General features: G+C 38.9%; 2 protein-coding genes across 2 annotated transcripts in view; both read left to right on the top strand.

Moving 5' to 3' along the window:
* The window catches only part of LOC131688740 (uncharacterized), a 342,957-nt gene that overhangs the window by 4,113 nt on the left and 317,733 nt on the right, over positions 1 to 21,111 (top strand). The gene's annotated exons all lie outside the window — the stretch shown is intronic.
* LOC131687857 (integrator complex subunit 1 homolog) overlaps positions 15,163 to 21,111 on the top strand; it is a 33,186-nt gene continuing 27,237 nt past the window's right edge. The window contains exons 1-2 of the mRNA XM_058971944.1: positions 15,163 to 16,161; positions 16,231 to 16,541. Coding sequence (XP_058827927.1) covers positions 15,163 to 16,161; positions 16,231 to 16,541 — 1,310 coding nt within the window. The remainder of the gene's footprint in view (positions 16,162 to 16,230; positions 16,542 to 21,111) is intronic.

A 21,111-nucleotide genomic window follows, 5' to 3' on the forward strand; every position in this document is an offset into this window, starting at 1 on the left:
TGGGGGCTCATTGTGCTTTTGTCGCACCTCTTTCTTCTATTTTTCTCGGTACCGGTGTTTGTTTCGTTAGCCAATTAGCAATCATGATCGATCCGGTAGGGTGTCGAGGTCGGTCCGGTGAACTTGGCGTTCACTGAAGCCGTATCTATGTCTCATACCACTCAACTAGTCCCTGGCGGTGGACCTAGTCTGCACTGTCGGAGAGTTCTTCGTTGGCGGAATTTCTCCCGGAACCCGATTTGTGGTTTCACGATGGCTTTCTAGCCGATGGCGCTGTTTGTTGGTCCCTTCGCCACTTCCTCTGAAGTTCAGAGATTATACTCGTAACTACTCTGTTGACACCGTTCCAGATATGCTCGTCGTCGCAAATCTCTTCGAAGATATTGTCAACTGTCACACCAGGCTAGGGTTGGGAAAACCGGAGGATTTTAAAAAACCGGTATTTTCGGTATTGAAAATGAAAAAACCGGTAGAAACCGGTATTAAAAAAAATTACAAACCTTGTTAACAAAATAATCGCTCAACGTACAAAGCCAATTGGGCATTTGATCATTTAGCAGAGAACACGATTGGCTCTTACAGTACTCCAATATCGAATAAGCTTTATGAATGTTGATTTGATTACTCTTATGATATTATGATCTTTTTAAAGTCCACATTAAGGGGCGGGAATAGCGTAGTTGGTAAATCGGTTGCCTTATGCGCAGCTCACCTGGGTTCGATTCTCAATCCCGCAAAAAAGGGTAAGAAATTTTTCTAACTCAAAAAGAGAGCCGTATGACCCTAAGATCAAAACCTCTACAATCAAAATAAAAAAATAGGATATGATTCTGCATCTGGTTTGTGTATCGTATTATGCAAAGTGTCGTCGCGTATTAGTCCAAAAAGCACATTGGTTAGCTAGATGCAGTAAGCGTTCCGATATTTGAATAACAAATACTTAGAAAATCAGACTTGAAGTTGTTTTCTGGTTGCTCGGACGTAAAGGTGATGTTTACCATAAATTGCAACGGGTTTCAGCCTATCGAAAACGAAAACGCTATAGGACAGGTTGATCAAGGTCAAATTTGTCACTGGTATCCAAAAGTGTCATTTGAACACTCATACTCAATTTATGAAACCACTTGAGCATAAATTCCGCCTTGTCTTGAAAACCAGTGCTTTGTAACAATCTTCTTTTAATTTCATTTCAACGTACCCTGAGGCAGTATTGCTGATGAAAACTGCAGAATCTATTGTCAGAGTTCTATGATAGGTCTATGCGCTATAGATTTGCCAGTAGTGTGAATAAATTGAATACAAAATGGAGTATGGGAATATGGAGTTGATTGATTTTGTCTTGCAGATTTTCTTGTTCCTCCATCTTTTGATAAGTTTTATTTGACATGTGGGATTTTTTCTGGTTGTTATCGCTGCTTACATAAGCACTATTCCCCTGCTTATATCATTATTAAAAAGTCCTAAAACAGGTAAACTTACTGTGCATGGCACCTAATTTGAAAACACTAGCAAGTGAAAAGCTTTTTAAAGCGTTTCAAAGCTGTGCAACTATAAAACCCTTTTGTTAAATAGTCCTTCCTACCAAATTACCGAAAATACTGGTTTTTCATTCTTATAAAACCGGTATTTCGGTATAGGATATTTGGACGGTTTTACCGGTTTTCGGTAACGGTAAAACCGGTACTCCCAACCCTACACCAGGCATACACCTACGAACTTATTCGAAACTAGGACATTCGAAGACCACGTTTTCGGGTGTCCCTTGCATGTTCTCACACTCCGGCCAAATGGGTGACGAAGTATATCCAAATCGTAAGTACTTCCGGAAGCATCCGTGCCCGGACGAAAACTGCGTAAATGGAAATTCACCTCTCCATGTTTCCACCTCCTTAAAGGTCTCGCTGGCTATCGTCAGGACAACGTCATCTGCAAAGCCTACGATCTCAACACCTCTGGGCAGTTCCAGTGTTAACACTCCGTTGTACATTATATTTCAAAGCGCTGGGTCAAGTATAGAGCCCTGAAGTACTCCCACCGTGACGCTAATCGATCTCTACCCCATGTTCGTTTCGTAGACCAGTACTCGTTTCTGAAGGTAACTTTTCAGACCCTTGCATAGATAATCCGGAACCCGCAATCTTGTGCAGCGCTACGGGATTCGCCACCCAGCTGGCACTGTTGAACGCATTCTTCTCGTCTATCATAACGACGGCGCAGTAGCGATTACCCCTTCTTTTTTGCTTCAACGCCTTCTCCGCGCTCGCTATGACTGTGCGGATGGCGTCCACCGCCGATATCCCTTTCCGGAATTAGAACTGCATTTTTGATAGTCCGTTCTCATTTTTGGCATAGTTCGTCAGTATATTGAGGTAGCTTTACCAATAGTATTCAGCTGGAATATAGGCCAATACGATCTTCTGGTGGCTTTCCGGGTTTTGTCTTCTGGTTCTATCTATGAAGTAGCCTTAGTCCATGAAATTCTGTTGAACTAGCCTGAACATATTCGAAAATGCCAGGATCGCGATCTTCAGTGCCACGTTGGGGACACCGTCTGGGCCGAGAGCTTTCTTCGCTTTCGGATCTTTTGACACTATAAGGAGCTCGCCGCTAGAGACTCGTTTGTCGCCAGCAGCATGTGGACTTACTAAGCACTATCTCGTGATTAAAAGCAGCCCTAATCGCCCGGAAAGTCACCTTATAGTCTTCTTTTATACGACATTTTGACTCCTTATATCCTTATTATAAATAATGCAACTGCTAATTTGTGCGCCTTGACCGGTATAACTCAATTCTTGCAAAACGAAGTCAAATTTTCACTACAATTTGGTATACAAATGCAGTTACTCTCGATGATGCCACGAATGATTTTTTTTTATTATTTCGTTTATTTGACACGGCTCACAGCGGTAGCTTAACGGAGCCGTGGATCTTTTATGTGTTTACAATATGTAAAAAATAAAAATAAAAACAAATATTATTGTTTGTCCGTTGAATCTCGTGCGCGCAACTTTTTATTGCGAGCGAAGACCTTCTTTCGCGGCTCGCCTACTGCGTCATGGGGACCATTGAATTCTCTCCTGTCCACATCAAGGTCATCATCGTTAAAAGTGCCTTGGTGCTCGCGACCATATGTTCTTTCTTGCTTCTTGCACTTACGGGTGACCAATGTAAATCCGTCGTCATTCTTATTATTTTCATCACCGATGTTACTTACAGTTGTTTCAGGGGTGCTGGATGCTGCTTTGGCAGTTGTCAATATGGACTGAACAGCTGCCACAAATTTGGCAACCGTTTGTGGTTCAGGTATTGGTATTGAAAATTCTTTTTTGGGTTGGTTTGCCGTGGATGCGTTGGCAATCGGTAGAGATGCATTCTCCTCTGTCTCTTCCGTGCAAGGTTGTCCGTGGTGCGCTGTCTGATTACAATACTTGCACGTAGGAGTTTGCCCCTCATGGGTGCATAACGTAGTTTGATTAATAGTAGCTTCGTGGGTTTTGAGTCTTATAGTCAAGTGGGAGGGGATAGGTCTTTCGATCCGCATCATCACCACAAGAACACCGTTAGGTGTACCCGGGAAGAAATTTCTCCGCGTATCACGTGTAACGGACTCTACTTCTCCGTATTGCGACATGTATTTTGCGATTAGATCAGGAGGGGTACGAGGTGATAGGTCATGTAATTTTACATCTACATAGTCTTTTTCTATATAGACGGGAATCTTAATTCCAACTTTGTCACTTTCAGCCACGTGCTTAAAGTTGTTCTGCAAAACGAAATGTTCGGCTTGTGCTAACGTGTTGAATAATATGAGCACTACGTTACGAAGATTATGATACTGTAGATACATAACCTCCTTGAGCTTTAGCTGCATCTTCACCTTCAGCAGGTATTCCACTTCACGAAAACTCAATCTTATTGAACAGAATTTAAAGTCAACGACCGCTGTGTTGAGTCGGAGCAGAGATTTTTCGTCAACTTTACTCATGACGGCAAGAATAAATTAAAAGTTTCCTTTGTTCTCGAGACAATGCACACTAGATCGAGAGGGTGCTAGTTGTTGTTCACTTGGTTCGATTGTACGTCTGACTTGGGCAGAAGTAGAAAGTAGGCACGAACAAGGTGCGGAAAACTCGCTCACCGCCATGAACGTACATGAATTTGTTTCCTTATACATCGTCGGGGGTTTACGCTCTCGTTAAAAAGATACAGACCCACACAACTCGTTCCGCATCACACCGTATGCGATTACGAAAAGAGAGAGAATCGGAAATCGCAAAATTTTTTAACGCGTTCCGCATTGTCGATGCAGTGAGGTAATGAGTGCCATCGAACATATTCGGCAGCGAACATGTTCGTTCGGAAAAATGATCCAAATCTTCGTGCGCAATCCTGAAACTGAACGAATGAATTATATGGCTGGCCTGAAAATATTGGTAGGAGTCAGTGTCCGCCTGGACACCGCACGGAGTGGCAATTTTAGCTGTGTAGGTTCAACTCGCAGTCATTTCCTTGCTGCGTGTTAATTTTATCATGCGCTATACATGTTATTGCTCGAGTTGAACTCTACCATTGTATGTACAAATGGTAATGTACATTGGTTTAGATTTGTTTGGATTTAGTTTAATTTTCAATGTTCAGGCGCGTTCGGCTCCTTCCATGCGCTGCATTCGAGAGGAAACTTAGATTTGTCTTCTTTTCTATGCCAATAAATAATCTCGAAAGTTGTGCGTTTTATAGCGTATCATTGCGCGAATATAGCTCACTACTTCCGGTGATATGCATTTGCATAGAATTGACAAAATATCGATTGTCGCTATTCAATTTTCTTGTTTTTAACTGTAGTGATAATATCTTTTGCTTCAATCATATGATTATCCACGTTTAGGTGGTTTTGGCTTGAGACGAAGCTGGCCCAGATTATAACTCAAATTGATGTCAAAATAAATTAAGTGATAACAGTTTCGGTTGAAACCTGACTCAGTTCCGGGATCAAACAAAAACGCATTCGTGCTAGGGCATACGAGTGCGGCGCATAAAGTTCATACCTTTTTGTGTGCATGAAATTAGGAGTGAATAAACAGATAGAAAGGGAATTATATGTATCAACTAATAACAATATAATACAATATAATAGATAAATCTAAATTTTAAAAACAGTTACGAAATTTTCACTGAAATGCTGTTAAGTTTATTAAGTTTTTTGGAACTAATCATTGGAATGTGGATTGCGTGAAATTTAGTAACCAGGATCACCGTTCTGGCGGAGTAACTATTGGTGTTTGTTTCAGGCAAGATTTGTTCACAAAAATAGATAAGACTGGTAACTAGGACTATAACCATTCATTTATGCGCTTACAGTTGTATTATCTATAGCACTGCAGTTATGCAGTCTGAAACGATTCCGCTGGAGCAGTGCTGCCAGGGACATTTTCAGTTAGCAGTGAAAATGAAATTTGTAGATATTTTCGTTATATTGCATTATTATTGAAAACTGATAAAAACACATAAATGTAGACTATCTTTGTCTATCTTTCCTGTGCTATGGGCTATTGAACAATTGGGCAGGCCATAGCACTGTGATAGAAGCATCACTCTTGATAATCAGAGGATTTTAGTGTTTCTTGATACAAACAAATAAAAAAAAGTGATCGGTGTGAATGAATTTGTTTATAGACATCATTTAAAAACCGGGGATGGAAAACGTGTGCAACTTTCGTAGCCATATATTTTTCCAATCATAATAACTGGCCAACAACATTTCGATCCGCCTCAAATTGTTTAAAATCACAGTATTTTCAAATCGATTGGAATTTCTGAATCGAACAAGATCGGTTGAGTTTGAATCTAATATTAATAGTAGACCCCATGTTATATAATACTTTCAGAGAAACTTGGTTAAATCTCACAGTATAAAGATACTTTCCTATGAATCAAATTTGAAAAAATGTTACATCGTTAATTTTACGAAAATGCGAATTTTAATCCAGGTCGCAATTCTATAATTGTGAGTATTGTGTGAATTATATTAGAATTTAAACTAAACTGTTCTCATTAAGTTCAGACCCAAAAAAATGTGGAAAGCCTTCAGGCAGCACAGAAAAGCTGTTAGGAAAACTTGGAGTCTCAAACCGAATTACATCTTTGAGTTATTTAAAAAATTGTATGTTTAATAATGTCCTTATGTGGTGTCAGATGGAAGAAGTGATAACAATCCTGTAAAAGCTTAGCAATCTGCTGAGAATTGTGTTCATTGCGATAACTGGGACACTTACGACACAGAACTGCGTAGAACTGAAGAACTTATAAATACTATCAATTTGGACAGTCTTCGGCTATCTTTTCCAAGCAACTGGATTTTTGCAAAGATTCTAGGGGAATTCTATTGTGCTTCGGAAAGTAAACATTGAGTAGTAGCTTATTATTGAAAGAGAAGCACATACCACAGAGAACAGACGTCCATCTTTAGCGTTCAACTTGTGTAAAAATAACTAACGTTGTCGAAGCTAATTGGGATATCTCCACCCGGTGCGTTACTGTCGTCATGTTTTTAGTGACCGAGTTCGATAAATTGAAAATCGAATTGTAATGCCTGAAGATATTTAGGTTTGAAGAAAACCAATTTTGTTGTAAAAATCACTTTCAACTGTCAAAAAAGGTTCTTTTGAAAATTTTCTCCAGAAATAGTCTTATTATCCAGTGTAGCGCATTCCTCTGTATTTGACTCCAAAAGTGAACAGACTCTGGGTCTTACTATAAAAATTGATTCCGTCAGACACCAGTTACACTGTTACCAGTTATATTATACATAAATAATACATTTCTATGCATTGTAATCAATAAATATAAGGGACCATTCATAAATTACGTAACACTTTTAGGGGGGGAGGGGGTTCGACAAGTTGTTACATATTGTGACATAGGGGGGAGGGGGAGTAAGCTGGTTACGTAACATGTTTTCACCGAAGAAAAAATTTTTTTTTAAGAATTTGTTACGTAATAGGGGAGGGGGGGATAAAGAAATTTGTGACAATTTGTTACATGGAGGGAGGGGGGAATCAATTTTGGGCAATTTTTGCGTTACGTAATTTATGAATGGTCACTAACACGTATAGCATAAAATATAGTTAACACTTAAATGCATAACGCTGTTTTGAAGCAATATTACGCAAAACATCTCAAAATAATCACAGTAATGTATTGAAACTATGAAAAAAAATTTCACAAAATTTAAAAAAAAATTCTTTGCGCCTTTGAGGGTTAATATGACTCCCATGTTTGGAAAAAAAGAAAAATGTTATATGAATTGACACAAAAATTATTTATTGCACATTTTTTAAAAGACCTATTATGTACAACAATAATGTTGCCAAAAACGGAACCCATTTGTTGCCAAAATCTGAGTGTACCGAAAAGGGAGCATGCAAAAATTGGAACGTACCAAAACGGAATCTTACTGTACTATCATTGAACGGCCTCCAAGAAACATAAAAAACACATATCAATACTTCCTCCATTCCATTACATGTTGAATAACCTTGTCAATACGCTCCAGTATTGACAAAACAACTGAACGTGTAAGGACCGCTAATATGAAACACAAACAAGATGCTGAATCAAACATTCTTCACTAGTATATATGATGATTGACAGCAGGAAAAACAAAAAGCACCACAAAAAGGATAAGCAATCAAAACATCGGGAAAACAATATTTAGAACAATGGATAAATCGTCGTACCCGGAACATCACGTTCCAGATCCATTCTTGACCGCTCATCATTCCGAATTAGATCCACATGACATCACTGTGAACAGTCTAGTGAAAGAAACCGATTCCACACACCCCGGCTTGGCAACAAAGTCAACTTACTGTACTATCATACTACAAATTATGCAAAACATGCATCAAAAATATTAAACGCGTAAAGTCCGCTATTCATTTATACCTATGTGGAATATCAACGATATACAAAGGGACAATCTGCTCGCTTAGCAAATTACAAACACGCACATGCACTCGACTGACACTACACTACTCCATCGATACAAAACACCGCGGCAGCATCAATGCAAATAATCGCAAGCACCGCTCCCGTTCGCATGCGGTGGGAATTGAATCGATTTTCGATTTAGGCGAACATAGATCGCGATCCAAATTTTTGAGGAAGAATCGCATTGCCGAACGGATCCGCTCATCATTGTTCGGATACAATTCCGAACAAGTATCGGAAAGAATCTAAATCGCAGCGATCCAAGGTGAGCGTAAGAGAGAAAAAATACGAACATGTGAGATACCATATTCACTTGGCTTTGGCCGATCGGGCGCTCAACAGATGCACACTCATAAACAAGAAAAACAGAATAAAGCATCGGAGGTAGGTGAGTGTGCATGAGCCTTGAGTGAGCGTAAAACGATGCGATTCTTCCTATCCTTGGGCACGAATGAATATGAATATGAATTAATTGACAAATCTATTATCTCACTGCTTGTACCATCAAACATCTACCTCACGGCTGAACGCAACGCTTAATCCAAGTGGTAAATACGTTAACTCAGCAGAAAATTTCATTTTGAGGTGAGCTTACACATTTTTTTTCTCTAAAGTGAACTTCACTCATTATTGTTTAAAAGCACAAAATGTTTGCGAAATCGAACTCATTGAGATACTTAAACGTGTTTTTATACCCCAATATTCGAAATCGGTTTTGTTTTGCCCCTATAATACCAGTAAAGCAATACTATATATGTAGCAGTCTCATTTTTAGTTATAGAAAATTGTTCAATGAGCAATTAAAATATGAAATGTTTAATATCTCCGCCGTTCGTGAGCAGATTTTGACAAACCATAATGTATGTGACTAATTCGCTTTGTTTAAAAGCTGTATGCTTAAAACATGTTGTATTTTAACAAAATTACCCATATCTTAGAAAATGAACAACATATCCAAAAACAAAGATAATAGTGTCGAATTGTCCAAGTTTCGTCATGTTCGGTTCTGCCATTTCTAAGATAATTACATGACATTAGCGTACACACATACAGGCACACACATGCAGACATTGCGGTGTTCGTGCTACTTGCTAACTCTAGCTCATCGGAAACCAGCACAAGCACTAGCACAATGAACTTAGCTCCAACACATTATGATCCAGTGCATTGTGCATAGGAATAGGACACGGTGCAGCATCGTTCTTGTGCATGCTTGCTAACTTCTATCGCCAACTAGCATCGCGCACCACTATTATAATTTTAATTTGTTCTCAACATATTTTTCACTTTTGCTGTAGCCATGACAGTTGATGAGCAATATTTTTTTGAAAGCAGAACATGCAAAACTTACTCGCCCTTTTTGAAAATTACTCTTGAAGTAAAATCGGCTGATAACCTGTGAAAAATATTTAGCATCGTTGGCGTTGTTCAGATGAAGCGTAAACAGTTCGGTGGAATATACATTAAAAATTTAATGAATCTCACTTTAAATTGGTACAATTATCTTGAAAAGCGATTATTTTGAAAAAATCATGCCCCCGAATATGCGTTTCTAGCTACGCCACTGTGCACCCTTGTGTATAAATATAATCAGTTAAACGAAACTAAAGCGAAAAAAAGTTAAGTTAGTGTCGAACATTTCATAAAGCCACTACATCATATCCTAAAAAGTAGATTGTCTACTGTGAGAAGCGTATAAACAAAATGATGTCATCAGAATACTAGAATAGGTTTGTCGCTAGTAGTACCGTTTTCACGCATTCTACAAAAACGAAAGAGATATTGAAAATGGTACTACTAGCGACAATACTTATCTAGTATTCTGCATCTACTACCTCACCTAAAAAATAAGATATGGCGTGTTGCCTATTTTGAATCTATTGAGCAAGATGCAACACTATTTCGTCACTCGGGCCACAATGTATTATCAAACATTTTCGATGATAGGGATATTGGTGTCCAAAAGGTTGTGTAGACAGCTAGTTTAATAAAAGTGGTTTTTACCACTTTTATTAAACTAGCTGTCTACACAACCTTTTGGACACCAATATCCCTATCATCGAAAATATTTGATGATACATTGTGGCCCGAGTGACGAAATAGTGTTGCATCTTGCTCAATAGATTCAAAATAGGCAACACGCCATATCTTATTTTTTAGGTGAGTTCTGTCTATTAACTGAAAAAATAAAGAAATTAGCCTGGTTGTATCCTAATTTTCATTCAAAACAGATTTGGTAAAAAAATGCTTTATGCCGTTTGCTTCACCTTAAACAAACTCACAGCGTACGTAATTTTATTCAGTCAACTGTTAATCCAAATGCATCAGTTCATCGCTATTCAAACCACCTGTTGAGCAATTTATTATACGTACCACAGGATTTTGTCACAATTTGTGCCTGCTGCACTTGACTAAACCCAAAAGCATCCTTTCAATGCAGTAGAAGTACTACGCAACCAGTAGTCAGTTCCGAGTGAAAATCTCACTTGCACTTGACTCTCTCAGAAAAATATTCACATGTGCTCTCGGGGAAAAATGGTTCGGGCTGCTGATAGCACGGTATACTTTAATAGCAGAGAATCATCATAAAAGACATTCATTGTGCCCGGAAACTACGTGCTTAATTTCCTGAAACCATTTCTGGCCACTTTAGCATGCACCACGGTGTTGCTACATCTTGAAAATCTTGTGCCCTTGGGCGTCATGCTTTTTGACCCAGGCTCAGGGAAAACTGCATACTCTTAACATCAACGTTCATGTTATGGGAATACATCAGCAGGAAATACTCGTTGAAAGTAAGCCCGAGAAAGGTCTTCTACCCTATTGCTTGGATGAAAAGGTCAACAAGAATGAGCCATACGCCTATAAATTGTATGATTTCTTATGTGTTTTTTCATGCGCCTGACAAAAAATCCCAAGCATATTACTATTTCAAACACCTTGATACACGAATGTATATGAAATGCTCGTTTCAGTAAAAATATGAACAATAAATGTTTCAGTAAAGATATTAACAACTAACGTATAACATGAATTGATGCCGTTATTTATCTGATACTAAATAAGGAACAGGAAGACGGAAAATTCTAGAACTCAATATAATTATGTGAACAGGTAGGGGTTTTTCTTTCTAGTACTCGAAAGCGCTCTGCCCAATCCCAGGTGTATTCTATCTTGATCAGTTTTTTGTATGCTGACGGATGGTACAACAGAATACAACCAGATGAACGATAGCGAGCAGTGGAGACACTCATGGTAAGAACCATCGTGACGTAGTTGAGATACGGTGGACATATTTTCCTCCTTTCCATAGCTTTTTCTTCATTATTGTGGAGGGATTCGATTGGGGAAGCTAATGAAACGCAAATATTTCTATGCTCCTTTCCATTAATCACAATTTATTTATATCTAAATAAATCTTATCACTAGGTTATAAATAGAAACGAAGTAAGTGATTATTTGTCACAAATATTTACACACACTGAATTGCGTGCAAATAAGTCACCCGAGCAAACGAGAAGCCCATAGTATCCCCATGTTCATGGTTCAGATTTACCCCCACAATATGGTATTTGGATAGCGTTTGTAATGGGAAACACCATCGCCATTGTCCTGTAGATCCCGTGTAAAAACCATATTTTGGAGTACATTTGATGGTGCTTTGATGCTTGGGAAATTTGAAACGGACCATATTCATAGTCTTTTTAAGGGGTTGTATGGCGATCGAGTCCATGAGAATTTACTGGGGACGATTTGCGTTTAGAAGCATACTAAGTGGATTTTTTTCTTTTCGTCAATGTACAAGCTTAACTGAGCAATGGGTTTTCTATTCATTTAGATTGTAATAAAAAAACAAACGATTTCGATTGCGTCCATTGAATCCCGCACATGCAAATTGTCAGCAAGCGCGGCTTCTCTCAGGTGAGGGTCATTTGCAGCACCCGCTAATGCTACTTGGGGATTAATCAGTAACTGATGTCTTTCTGATTAAGGTTGGCTGTTGTTGTTTTTAAAAGATTTTTATATGTGGTTTAGGAAATTGTGCTGACGCGGAGATGTACTGTCCAGAAGAGATACTTGTTTGCGAATATTGTCTGGAGGGTAATGGACTGATCTTTTACTCAATGCGCTTGAGAACTATTAGGCAAGTATTTTTCGTTCTTCGCATATGACGCAACATTACTATTTTTAACCGTTATGTGTCCGACGCGGTACCCGGGTGCCTTTTTTGGTTTTAATTAATGAAATTCCCATGTTTTATCCACAGCTGGAAATTGAAACTTATTTGTTTATTTGTTGTACCGTCACCAACAGACCCCTTGGCCTCAATGGTGGTCACATAAACTAATTACATTTCAGGATATACATTATTTTATTTTTTATCGAATTCCTTGTCAGGTTTAAGTCAAAAGCCGTCACCACACTGTTAAACAGACGCTGGAGTCCGGTAACAGCGCTCTGGCGCCCACAGTTGGTTCTCCTGAACGGAACTCGCAGAAGAGAGATATTGCGCAGAGCTCGAACGTTCGAGGCGTCCGAGGATTCTAAGGCAATCCACCCAGGCAGACAGTAAGTCCGAGACAAACAGGGCTCGAGAGTAGTCCCTCCGGATGCTTAGAGTATCGAGCTGTATTAACTGTATTAACTGACAACGGTTTTCGAAGCTCAGCAGTTGAAATCTGTTTTGCCAAGGAAGATGTCGGAGTGCAAAGCGTATGCACCGGCGTTGGACAGCCTCGATTCTGTCGACGCCGTTCTGGTAGTAAGGGTTCCAAACAGCAGAACAATATTCCAGTGTTGAGCGAACCAGCGCGCAATAGAAAGATTTTAAACAGTATTCGTCCTTAAAGTTTTTCGCTATTCGGAAGATGAACCCAAGCTGTCTTGATGCCTTATCCACAATGAATTATGTATGTGGTTTGAACGTTAGTGCCGAGATCCTTGACGTGAGAGAGTCTTGGAATACTCGAGTCGAAGAGATGATAGTTAAACTGAATCGGATGGCATTTCCGCGTGAACGTAACGATTGAGCCTTTACTCGGGTTTAAAACCATGCTGTTTAAATCACACCACGTACTAAAGCTCTCCAATTCACTCTGAAGAAACTCGGCATCGGTTTTATCCCGTATTCGTCGAAAAAAATTCATGTCGTCGGCAAAAGATAGGCGGGGTTCTTGTAATTTGATGTTGACGTCATTAAAGTAGAGGAGGAATATCACTGGACCGAGATGGCTTCCTTGTGGGATGCGGGATGTAGCGAAGAATGGTGTAGATAGACAGTCCTTATTGCTGATTTGGAGTTGCCTTCCATCGAGGTAGCAACGAAACCAGCGCAGTAATTGTCCATGGATACCGAGTTTGTCCAGCTCCGCTATTGCGATATCATGATTGATTTTGTCGAAGGCCGCAGATCAATCCATGTAAATAGCATCGGTTTGCAATCCATCAGCGAATCCATCGAGTACATAAGATTCCTCGATAATTGTTAATGTTCGATTTGTTTCCTTTTTTGTGAATTGGAAACATGTGCGCTGCTTTCCAGCAGGAAGGAAATGTTCCAGTAGTGAGTGATAGCACGAAGACTCGCCGAAGTGGTTCAAGAAGCCCGCTGATGCACTTTTTGACATAAAACGAGGGAACGTCATCTGGGCCAGGGGAACTAGATGCTTTCAGCTTGGAGTTCGCTGCAAGAATGGCAGCATTATCGACACAAATTCGGTTGATGGTTCGTCCTAAAGAACGAGTTAGATTTACAGCGGCAGCGAATTGTTGTGGGAAAAGGCTCTCGTCGGAAAAAAAACGCTTGAAAATTTGTCGGAGAACAATTGGCAAATTTCCTTAGTGTCGGTGCCTAAAACTCCACTTAATCACATACAAGATGGTCAGATCAAAAATACTTTTTTCACTAATGTATTCTGTACAAATTTCGGAACGGTCACATACTATACATTCTATGGTAAATAACCTCTACTTTTCGAATATCATGGTCTCGCTCTACGCCTAGGTGCGCAAAAAGGTTTAAGGAGATTTTGAAGCTTTGTTGCTGATATGGAGCCGCATGGTGTTTTGTGTAAAATAGTTAGACAATCTACAGTAAACCAACACGTAATACAATGGATTTAAAGTAGTGTTCTTCATTTCTTATGATATTGCTGACATTAGTGAACAGTAACGGAAAATCTATCATGAAAACGGGATCATAGTTATAAGAAAGGTTCAATGACACTGTATGGAAAAATGCATTTAATATTTTACGACTTTTGACATCAAAAATGAGCTCCGCATTAGCTTAAATTGTGATTTTCAACCAAATTAAGTAACATTTGAGGTTTTGTCCGACTTTTGTTTGAAGACTCGCCACTGTGCGACGTGGGTACCCGGGTACCCACAAAACTGAAATGCCAATAATTAAGGTAATTTTCTACCTATTTCAATACTTTTGTGTGTTTTGGATTCGGGAACTCATCCTTTTTTTGACTTGGTAAAAATGAATCGGATTACTTCATTCGGTTCTTAGAAATCAGGATTTCCGGAAGCATGTTCCAGTGCTGGGATACTATTTGTGAATTTCAATGGAATACTAGCAATATGGGTATCAAAATTCTTGGAATTGCATCAATTGGCTGTATCTCGTAGTTTTGGAACCATTGGGTGATTCGACCCCGGAACTGACAATCCGGAGTAGGTTCCCGTGGGGCCGTGAGTGGCCATTCCATTCCAATTTTTCACATTGCCATAGGATCCCGTAACAATAAATAACCGACTTCCGCGACAATTTGAAGAGTTTCGATTCTCATATTGTTAGGACATTATTAAAATTTACAAATCATGCCCTAATACTGGAACATTACTCCGGAAAATCTGGATTACCAACACCCAGATCAATCCATACGGTGTAATTTTACAGAATAAAAAAGTGGACGAGTTCCCGAATCCAAAATATCTTAAAGGGTCCAAATCGGTTAAAGGAAAGCCTCGTTGATCTGTTAAAGGTGTTTTTGTTGGATACATAACGGTTAAATCGCTATATGTCAGCATTCGCTTATCCAATTTGGACAATCAATCGAACGCCTTTGAGTATAGACGTGTTTTTACGGTCCGCAGTTAATTGTTATTTATTTATCTTTCTACCGTCGCGCGTGTGTTCAATCCTATTAAACAACGGTTATCATAATGAGCTGCAGTGTGACATCTTGTAATATCAGCGATGATCGTTTCTTGTGGCAGTGTGAATTCTGCAGAAAATGTTATCATGCAGCTTGTGTAGGAGTCCAGCGAAATCAAGAAGAATTTATCTCGAACTTCATGATTCCCCTGTGTGCAGATTGCCAGCATAATCTAAAGGTAGGCATAGACACACGAAAAGTGCTGTACCAACAGGAAAAATTATTTGAATCTATAACTACGCAAACGGACTGCAACTTACAAATAGCAGCCGACATAAAAAAGTTCAATTCAATTGTTGACTTATTCGAAAATGTTGAGCTGCAGCTTAAAGAATCAGTGGCGAATGTGAACATAAACACATCGTCGCAAGTGGCAAATGCTGTATCGGCACTATCGCAGGCCATTGACAGTAATTCTTTTAATAAGGCCGATGAGCTGGTCACGCTGAAAAACCATATCACATCACTATTCAACATATCTATGGGATCCACAAAAAAACACATTGAAGAGTATGTAAATGATCTCACTGCCGATCTGACCAGAGAATTGAAAAAAATCTGCAGCGAAGTTCAGAACTTGAGCACCCTTACCATAGATATGGCAGCTCATTGTAATGAACACTACCTGAGTGAATCGCGTCCTACACGTGAAGTTTTAGACGAAGTGAAAATTATAACAAATTCAGTTGGCAGTGACATTCTCAAAGAAGTACAATCTCTTGCCGGCTCAATTAACACTTTGGATAGCAGTATACGCGATGCTTGTTTGCCACCAGCGGGCCCCAGCTTGATGGACGAATTAAATGCCCAATCAACAAAATCGGGTGACTCAGGTCACCGTTCCACTGCCGAAGCCACTGAAGGGTGGCGCTTTTTGGGTTCGAAGAAAGTGTGGCGCTCTGACTGGACGGAGTACGACACACGTAATCAGCGTAGAATTCAACAGCAAAAGATGAAAGATAGGGCGATGGCACGAAGAAAAGCTTATAAAAAGCAGTTACATCGGGTAATAAATGATCGCAATAAAAACAGACACCAACGTAGCCGTAATACTAATGAGACAAATAAACATCAGATATCCAGAAGCAGTTATTATAACTGTAACCTCAATGACAACAACAATAGCAACAACAATAGCAACAGTAATCGTAACAACAATCGCAACAACAATAGCAGCAATAACCGCAACAACAACAACAATACGCAATGCGGTCGTCCAACAGCTGGCAACTCTCTTCCCCGGGATAAGGATCTACTTGCGGCGGCAAGGGTGCAATTCTCTAGGCCTCCGTTTGAAAATCAGCGTGGTATCAGGTTTCAACGTGGTGAAACACTGAATCCATACCCGGTTGTACATCAATTTAACTCAACTTTCGCACCAGATAGGTTTGTAACCCCCGTCCTAACGAATTCCTTTTCTCAGCGCTGTTCAGCTTGTTCCTGTGAGCATTCGTGTTTTCGTCCAACCTAACGCACTCTTCAGAGGCAGACCATGACGAACCGGTTACGGATGAAAACGGATCAATAGTTTTGCATGATATTTCTAAGTATGACAAATTGCCATTAACTTTATCAGAAACGCTTTCAGAAATTTTGATATATTGTCAAAATTTTAATCGTATGCAGAGCGCATCTAAAATGAGCAAAATCTATAGTAATGTATTGAGCTCCTCTTATTCTGTTATTTTAGGCACTGAAACAAGTTGGAACGATAGCATAAAAAGTGAGGAAATTTTTGGTAGTGGCTTTAACGTATTCAGAGACGACCGAAATCTTTTAGAATCTCAAAAGAAGTCTGGTGGAGGAGTTCTTATAGGCGTTTCGGCTCAATTTAATTCTGAAATTCTTCCCACAGTGAAGTTTAAAGAATTTGAACATGTGTGGGTTAAAGCGAACATTTCAGGTGAAATACATGTTTTTGCCTCTGTATATTTCCCACCAGAGCATGCTAACATATCATCGTATGAAGCCTTTTTCAAAATTGCTGAACAAATTTTATTATCGAGGTCAAAGTTCACATTTACGGAGACTTTAACCAGCGCAATGCCGATTTTATTCCGGATTCTGAAAATGAAAATATTCTAATCCCAGTCGTAGGAGAAAACGAAACATTGAATTTCATCTTTGACAAAACTGCTAGCATAGGATTAAATCAAATAAATCATGTAAAAAATCAACAGAATTGCTATCTTGACCTTTTATTTACAAACACTCAGGATGATTTCTGTGTATCTGAATCTTTGGCTCCTTTGTGGAAAAATGAAGCTTTTCATACTGCTATTGAATTTTCTTTGTTCATCCATAAAAATCAAGAACCCAACGTCTATGACTTTGAGGAAGTCTTTGAATACCATAAAGCTAATTATGACAATATCAGACGGAAGGTAGGTAATGTCGACTGGCAAAATACTCTTAGGAATGAAGCGAATATTGAAACCGCCCTGGACGTATTTTACAAAATAATTTTCGAAATTATTCATGAAGAGGTGCCCATTAAGAAGAAAAGACGACACGGTAGCTCGAAGCATCCTATTTGGTACAATAGGCAAATTAAAAATCTGAAAAATAGGAAACAAAAAGCCCACAAGCTATACAAGAAAAATCAAAATAACGAGCACTTGGAACAATATCTCGACATTTGCGATAAACTAAATATTGCCATAGATTCTGCACTAGCGGATTACAACTCCAAAACTGAACAGCAGATTAAATCCAGTCCAAAGATTTTTTTTAACTACGTCAAAACTAAATTAAAATCAGACAATTTCCCATCAACAATGCACTTGGATGACAACGTACATAATAGCCCGAAAGAAATCTGCAACCTATTTGCAACATTCTTCCAAGAAATATATACAACTTTTTCTGAACAAGACCGCGATCGCGATTATTTTGCTTTTCTTCCAGATTTTCCTATGGATATTGGTGTCAGTCATGTCATAGTGGAGGACATTTTCAATGCTCTAAACCATTTGGATTCATCAAAAGGTGCTGGCCCTGATGGAATTCCACCATTATTTATGAAAAACCTAGCAACCGAGCTTACAACTCCATTGTTCTGGCTCTTTAATATGTCTTTACAATCTGGAGACTTTCCCAAAACATGGAAGAGTTCTTTCTTAGTACCTATATATAAATCTGGGAAAAAATCTGACGTTCGCAATTATCGTGGAATAGCCATAATCTCCAGCATTCCGAAACTTTTTGAATCAATCATTAACGAAAAAATATTTCTTCAAATAAAAAACAGAATTACTAACCTCCAACATGGCTTCTTCAAAGGTCGTTCGACCTCAACAAATTTACTAGAATTTATTAACTATTCACTGATTGCAATGGACAATGGAAACTACGTGGAAGCACTTTACACAGACTTTAGTAAAGCATTTGATCGAATCGACATCCCAATGTTACTTTATAAATTAAAAAAGATGGGAATTGAGCCTGAGCTGCGTACGTGGTTAGAATCATATCTATCCAACCGCCAGCAAATAATCAAATTCAAAGGAAAGCAATCTAATCCAATTGAAGTCACCTCAGGAGTTCCACAAGGCTCTCATTTAGGACCTCTATTGTTTATTTTATATGTGAACGATATTTCCTTCCTTCTCAAAAAACTGAAAGTACTAATCTATGCCGATGACATGAAACTTTACTTGGAGATAAGAAATGCCGAGGATATTGATACATTCCAAAACGAAATTCTAGTTTTCCACACGTGGTGTCAAAAAAGCCTCCTACAGCTAAACGTGAAAAAATGCAATTCAATCACTTTTAGCAGAAAACGACAAACATCGAATGTTGTGATTACCTTAGGAAGACAGACTGTAGCAAAATGTGAAAGAATTAGGGATTTAGGCGTTATATTAGATTCCAAGTTAAATTTTATTGATCATTATAACACAATTATTCACAAAGCTAACAACATGCTCAGTTTTATAAAACGCTTTAGTTATCATTTTGTAGATCCGTATACAATTAAAACATTATATATTGCTTATGTTAGGTCGATATTGGAATATTGCAGCATCGTTTGGTGCCCTTTTTCAAGCACACATGAAGAACGAATAGAATCTGTACAAAAACAATTCATATTATTTGCCCTTCGTAAACTAGGTTGGATAGCATTTCCTCTGCCATCTTATGAAGCACGCTGCATGCTTATCAATATACAAACATTGAAGGAACGTCGTGAATTTGCAATGCTTTCGTTCATTAATAATATCGTCTCGCATCGTATTAATTCAGCCGAAATTTTATCCAAATTGAACTTTTATGCACCTTCTCGACAGCTACGAAACCGAAGCATATTCTCAATAACTCCATATCGCACAAATTATGCAAAATATGGCCCTATAAATCGAATGATGGCTGTTTATAACCGTTATTGCGAATCAATTGATTTTACAATGTCCAAACTAAAACTCACACAATATTTTATACATAAAAGAAATTCTAACGCGTAAGAAAATGATTCTGTAAAAGCTGAAATTGTTTTATTTATAATAAAATTACGTATATATATATATTTTAGTAAATAAGAAAAATGTAAACATTACTGTAACTATACCAGTCTACATCGATTGACGAAATAAATAAATAAATAAATAAATAAATTTTAGAACATATGCATTCATTAGACTCTCAAGAATAATGTAGAATGATTAGAAAATATAACTAACATACGATTGAAACAGTCGGAGTGGTTGCGAAGAATGCATATTATTACGATTATTATGTTGACTTTTTTTGTCTTTATGTGGGCAACCGATTTCTAGTACATATTTGATAATTTTCGATGAAAGAAACTGCAATATCTTCACAAAATTGCACACAATATAAAAACGATAACACGTATTTAAGTGTAAGACATTTTCCTAGAACATTGTTTACAGCTTTTAATTCAATGAACTACAATATATTCACAAGCTGTTTTTGGAATTATGGCATTGTAGGTTTAACAGCGCCCAACGCTGCCCAAACCTCATCATATCCTAGTATGAGTATGTGTTTGTATTTTTCATAGTAAGGTTAAAAATGCTTTAAAAGTGTGGCCGGTAGTGTGTTGGTACCGTGTGGGATTCACGACCCACTTTTGTGCCTAACCTAGGACATTCGAAGACCACGAGTTTTGGCGTCCTTTGCGCGTTTGCACACTCCGGGTAAAGGGATGATGAAACATTACCAAACCGATAAAGGTATTTGCGGAAACATCCGTGCTCGGACAAAAACTGCGACTATTCGAAGTTTGCTTTCTATTTAATCGAATCTCTTTGCTTTCTATGCACCCATGCCGACATATTTGGGATGAGTCGGATGCCTCGTTTCGTTCCACCAATACGCCGAACGCCGGCAGTGCCTTGGCTTCATTGTCCTCGGCATTGTGATGTCATAAGCCCTCGCCAATGTTTCCTACAGCTCATCGACAGTCGGAATTGGAGTGAGGGTGTCAGCACGAAGTGCTTTCACCAGTCCTCTCTCTCCGCGTTACAATACAATTCCACCGACCAATGGTGTAGTGGTGGTGGCTATGTGTGTATTGCTTACTAACTCGCCAATTCATTTTGTCCATCAGAGACGGATTGCACAACGGTACGTCGATGATGGATTACCGGCGGAGGTTCCGCTAGCACAACCTTCGTTTCACAGCATTATATTCAGCTTCGCCGGGGCTTCCAACAAACTATAACCTCTTTCGTTGTTCAGCCTACTACCCCGCTCTACGGACCAAGCGTTAAAATCTCCTCCTATAACAACCGGAGTTTGTCCAACTAACGAGTCGGTTAGTGCGTCCAGCAAGCGATTGTGCTACTCTGGTGTCCACCGTGGGGGAGCATAACAGATACATACAAATACACCGTTCATCCTGGTGATCACAAAGCCTTCGTGTATGCTATCCACCATCTCTTGGACAGGGAAACTGTCCATTACTTGGATTGCCGTCGTCCCTGTACTA

The sequence above is a fragment of the Topomyia yanbarensis genome, chromosome 3, assembly GCF_030247195.1.
Source record: "Topomyia yanbarensis strain Yona2022 chromosome 3, ASM3024719v1, whole genome shotgun sequence".
Taxonomy (NCBI): Eukaryota; Metazoa; Arthropoda; class Insecta; order Diptera; family Culicidae; genus Topomyia; species Topomyia yanbarensis.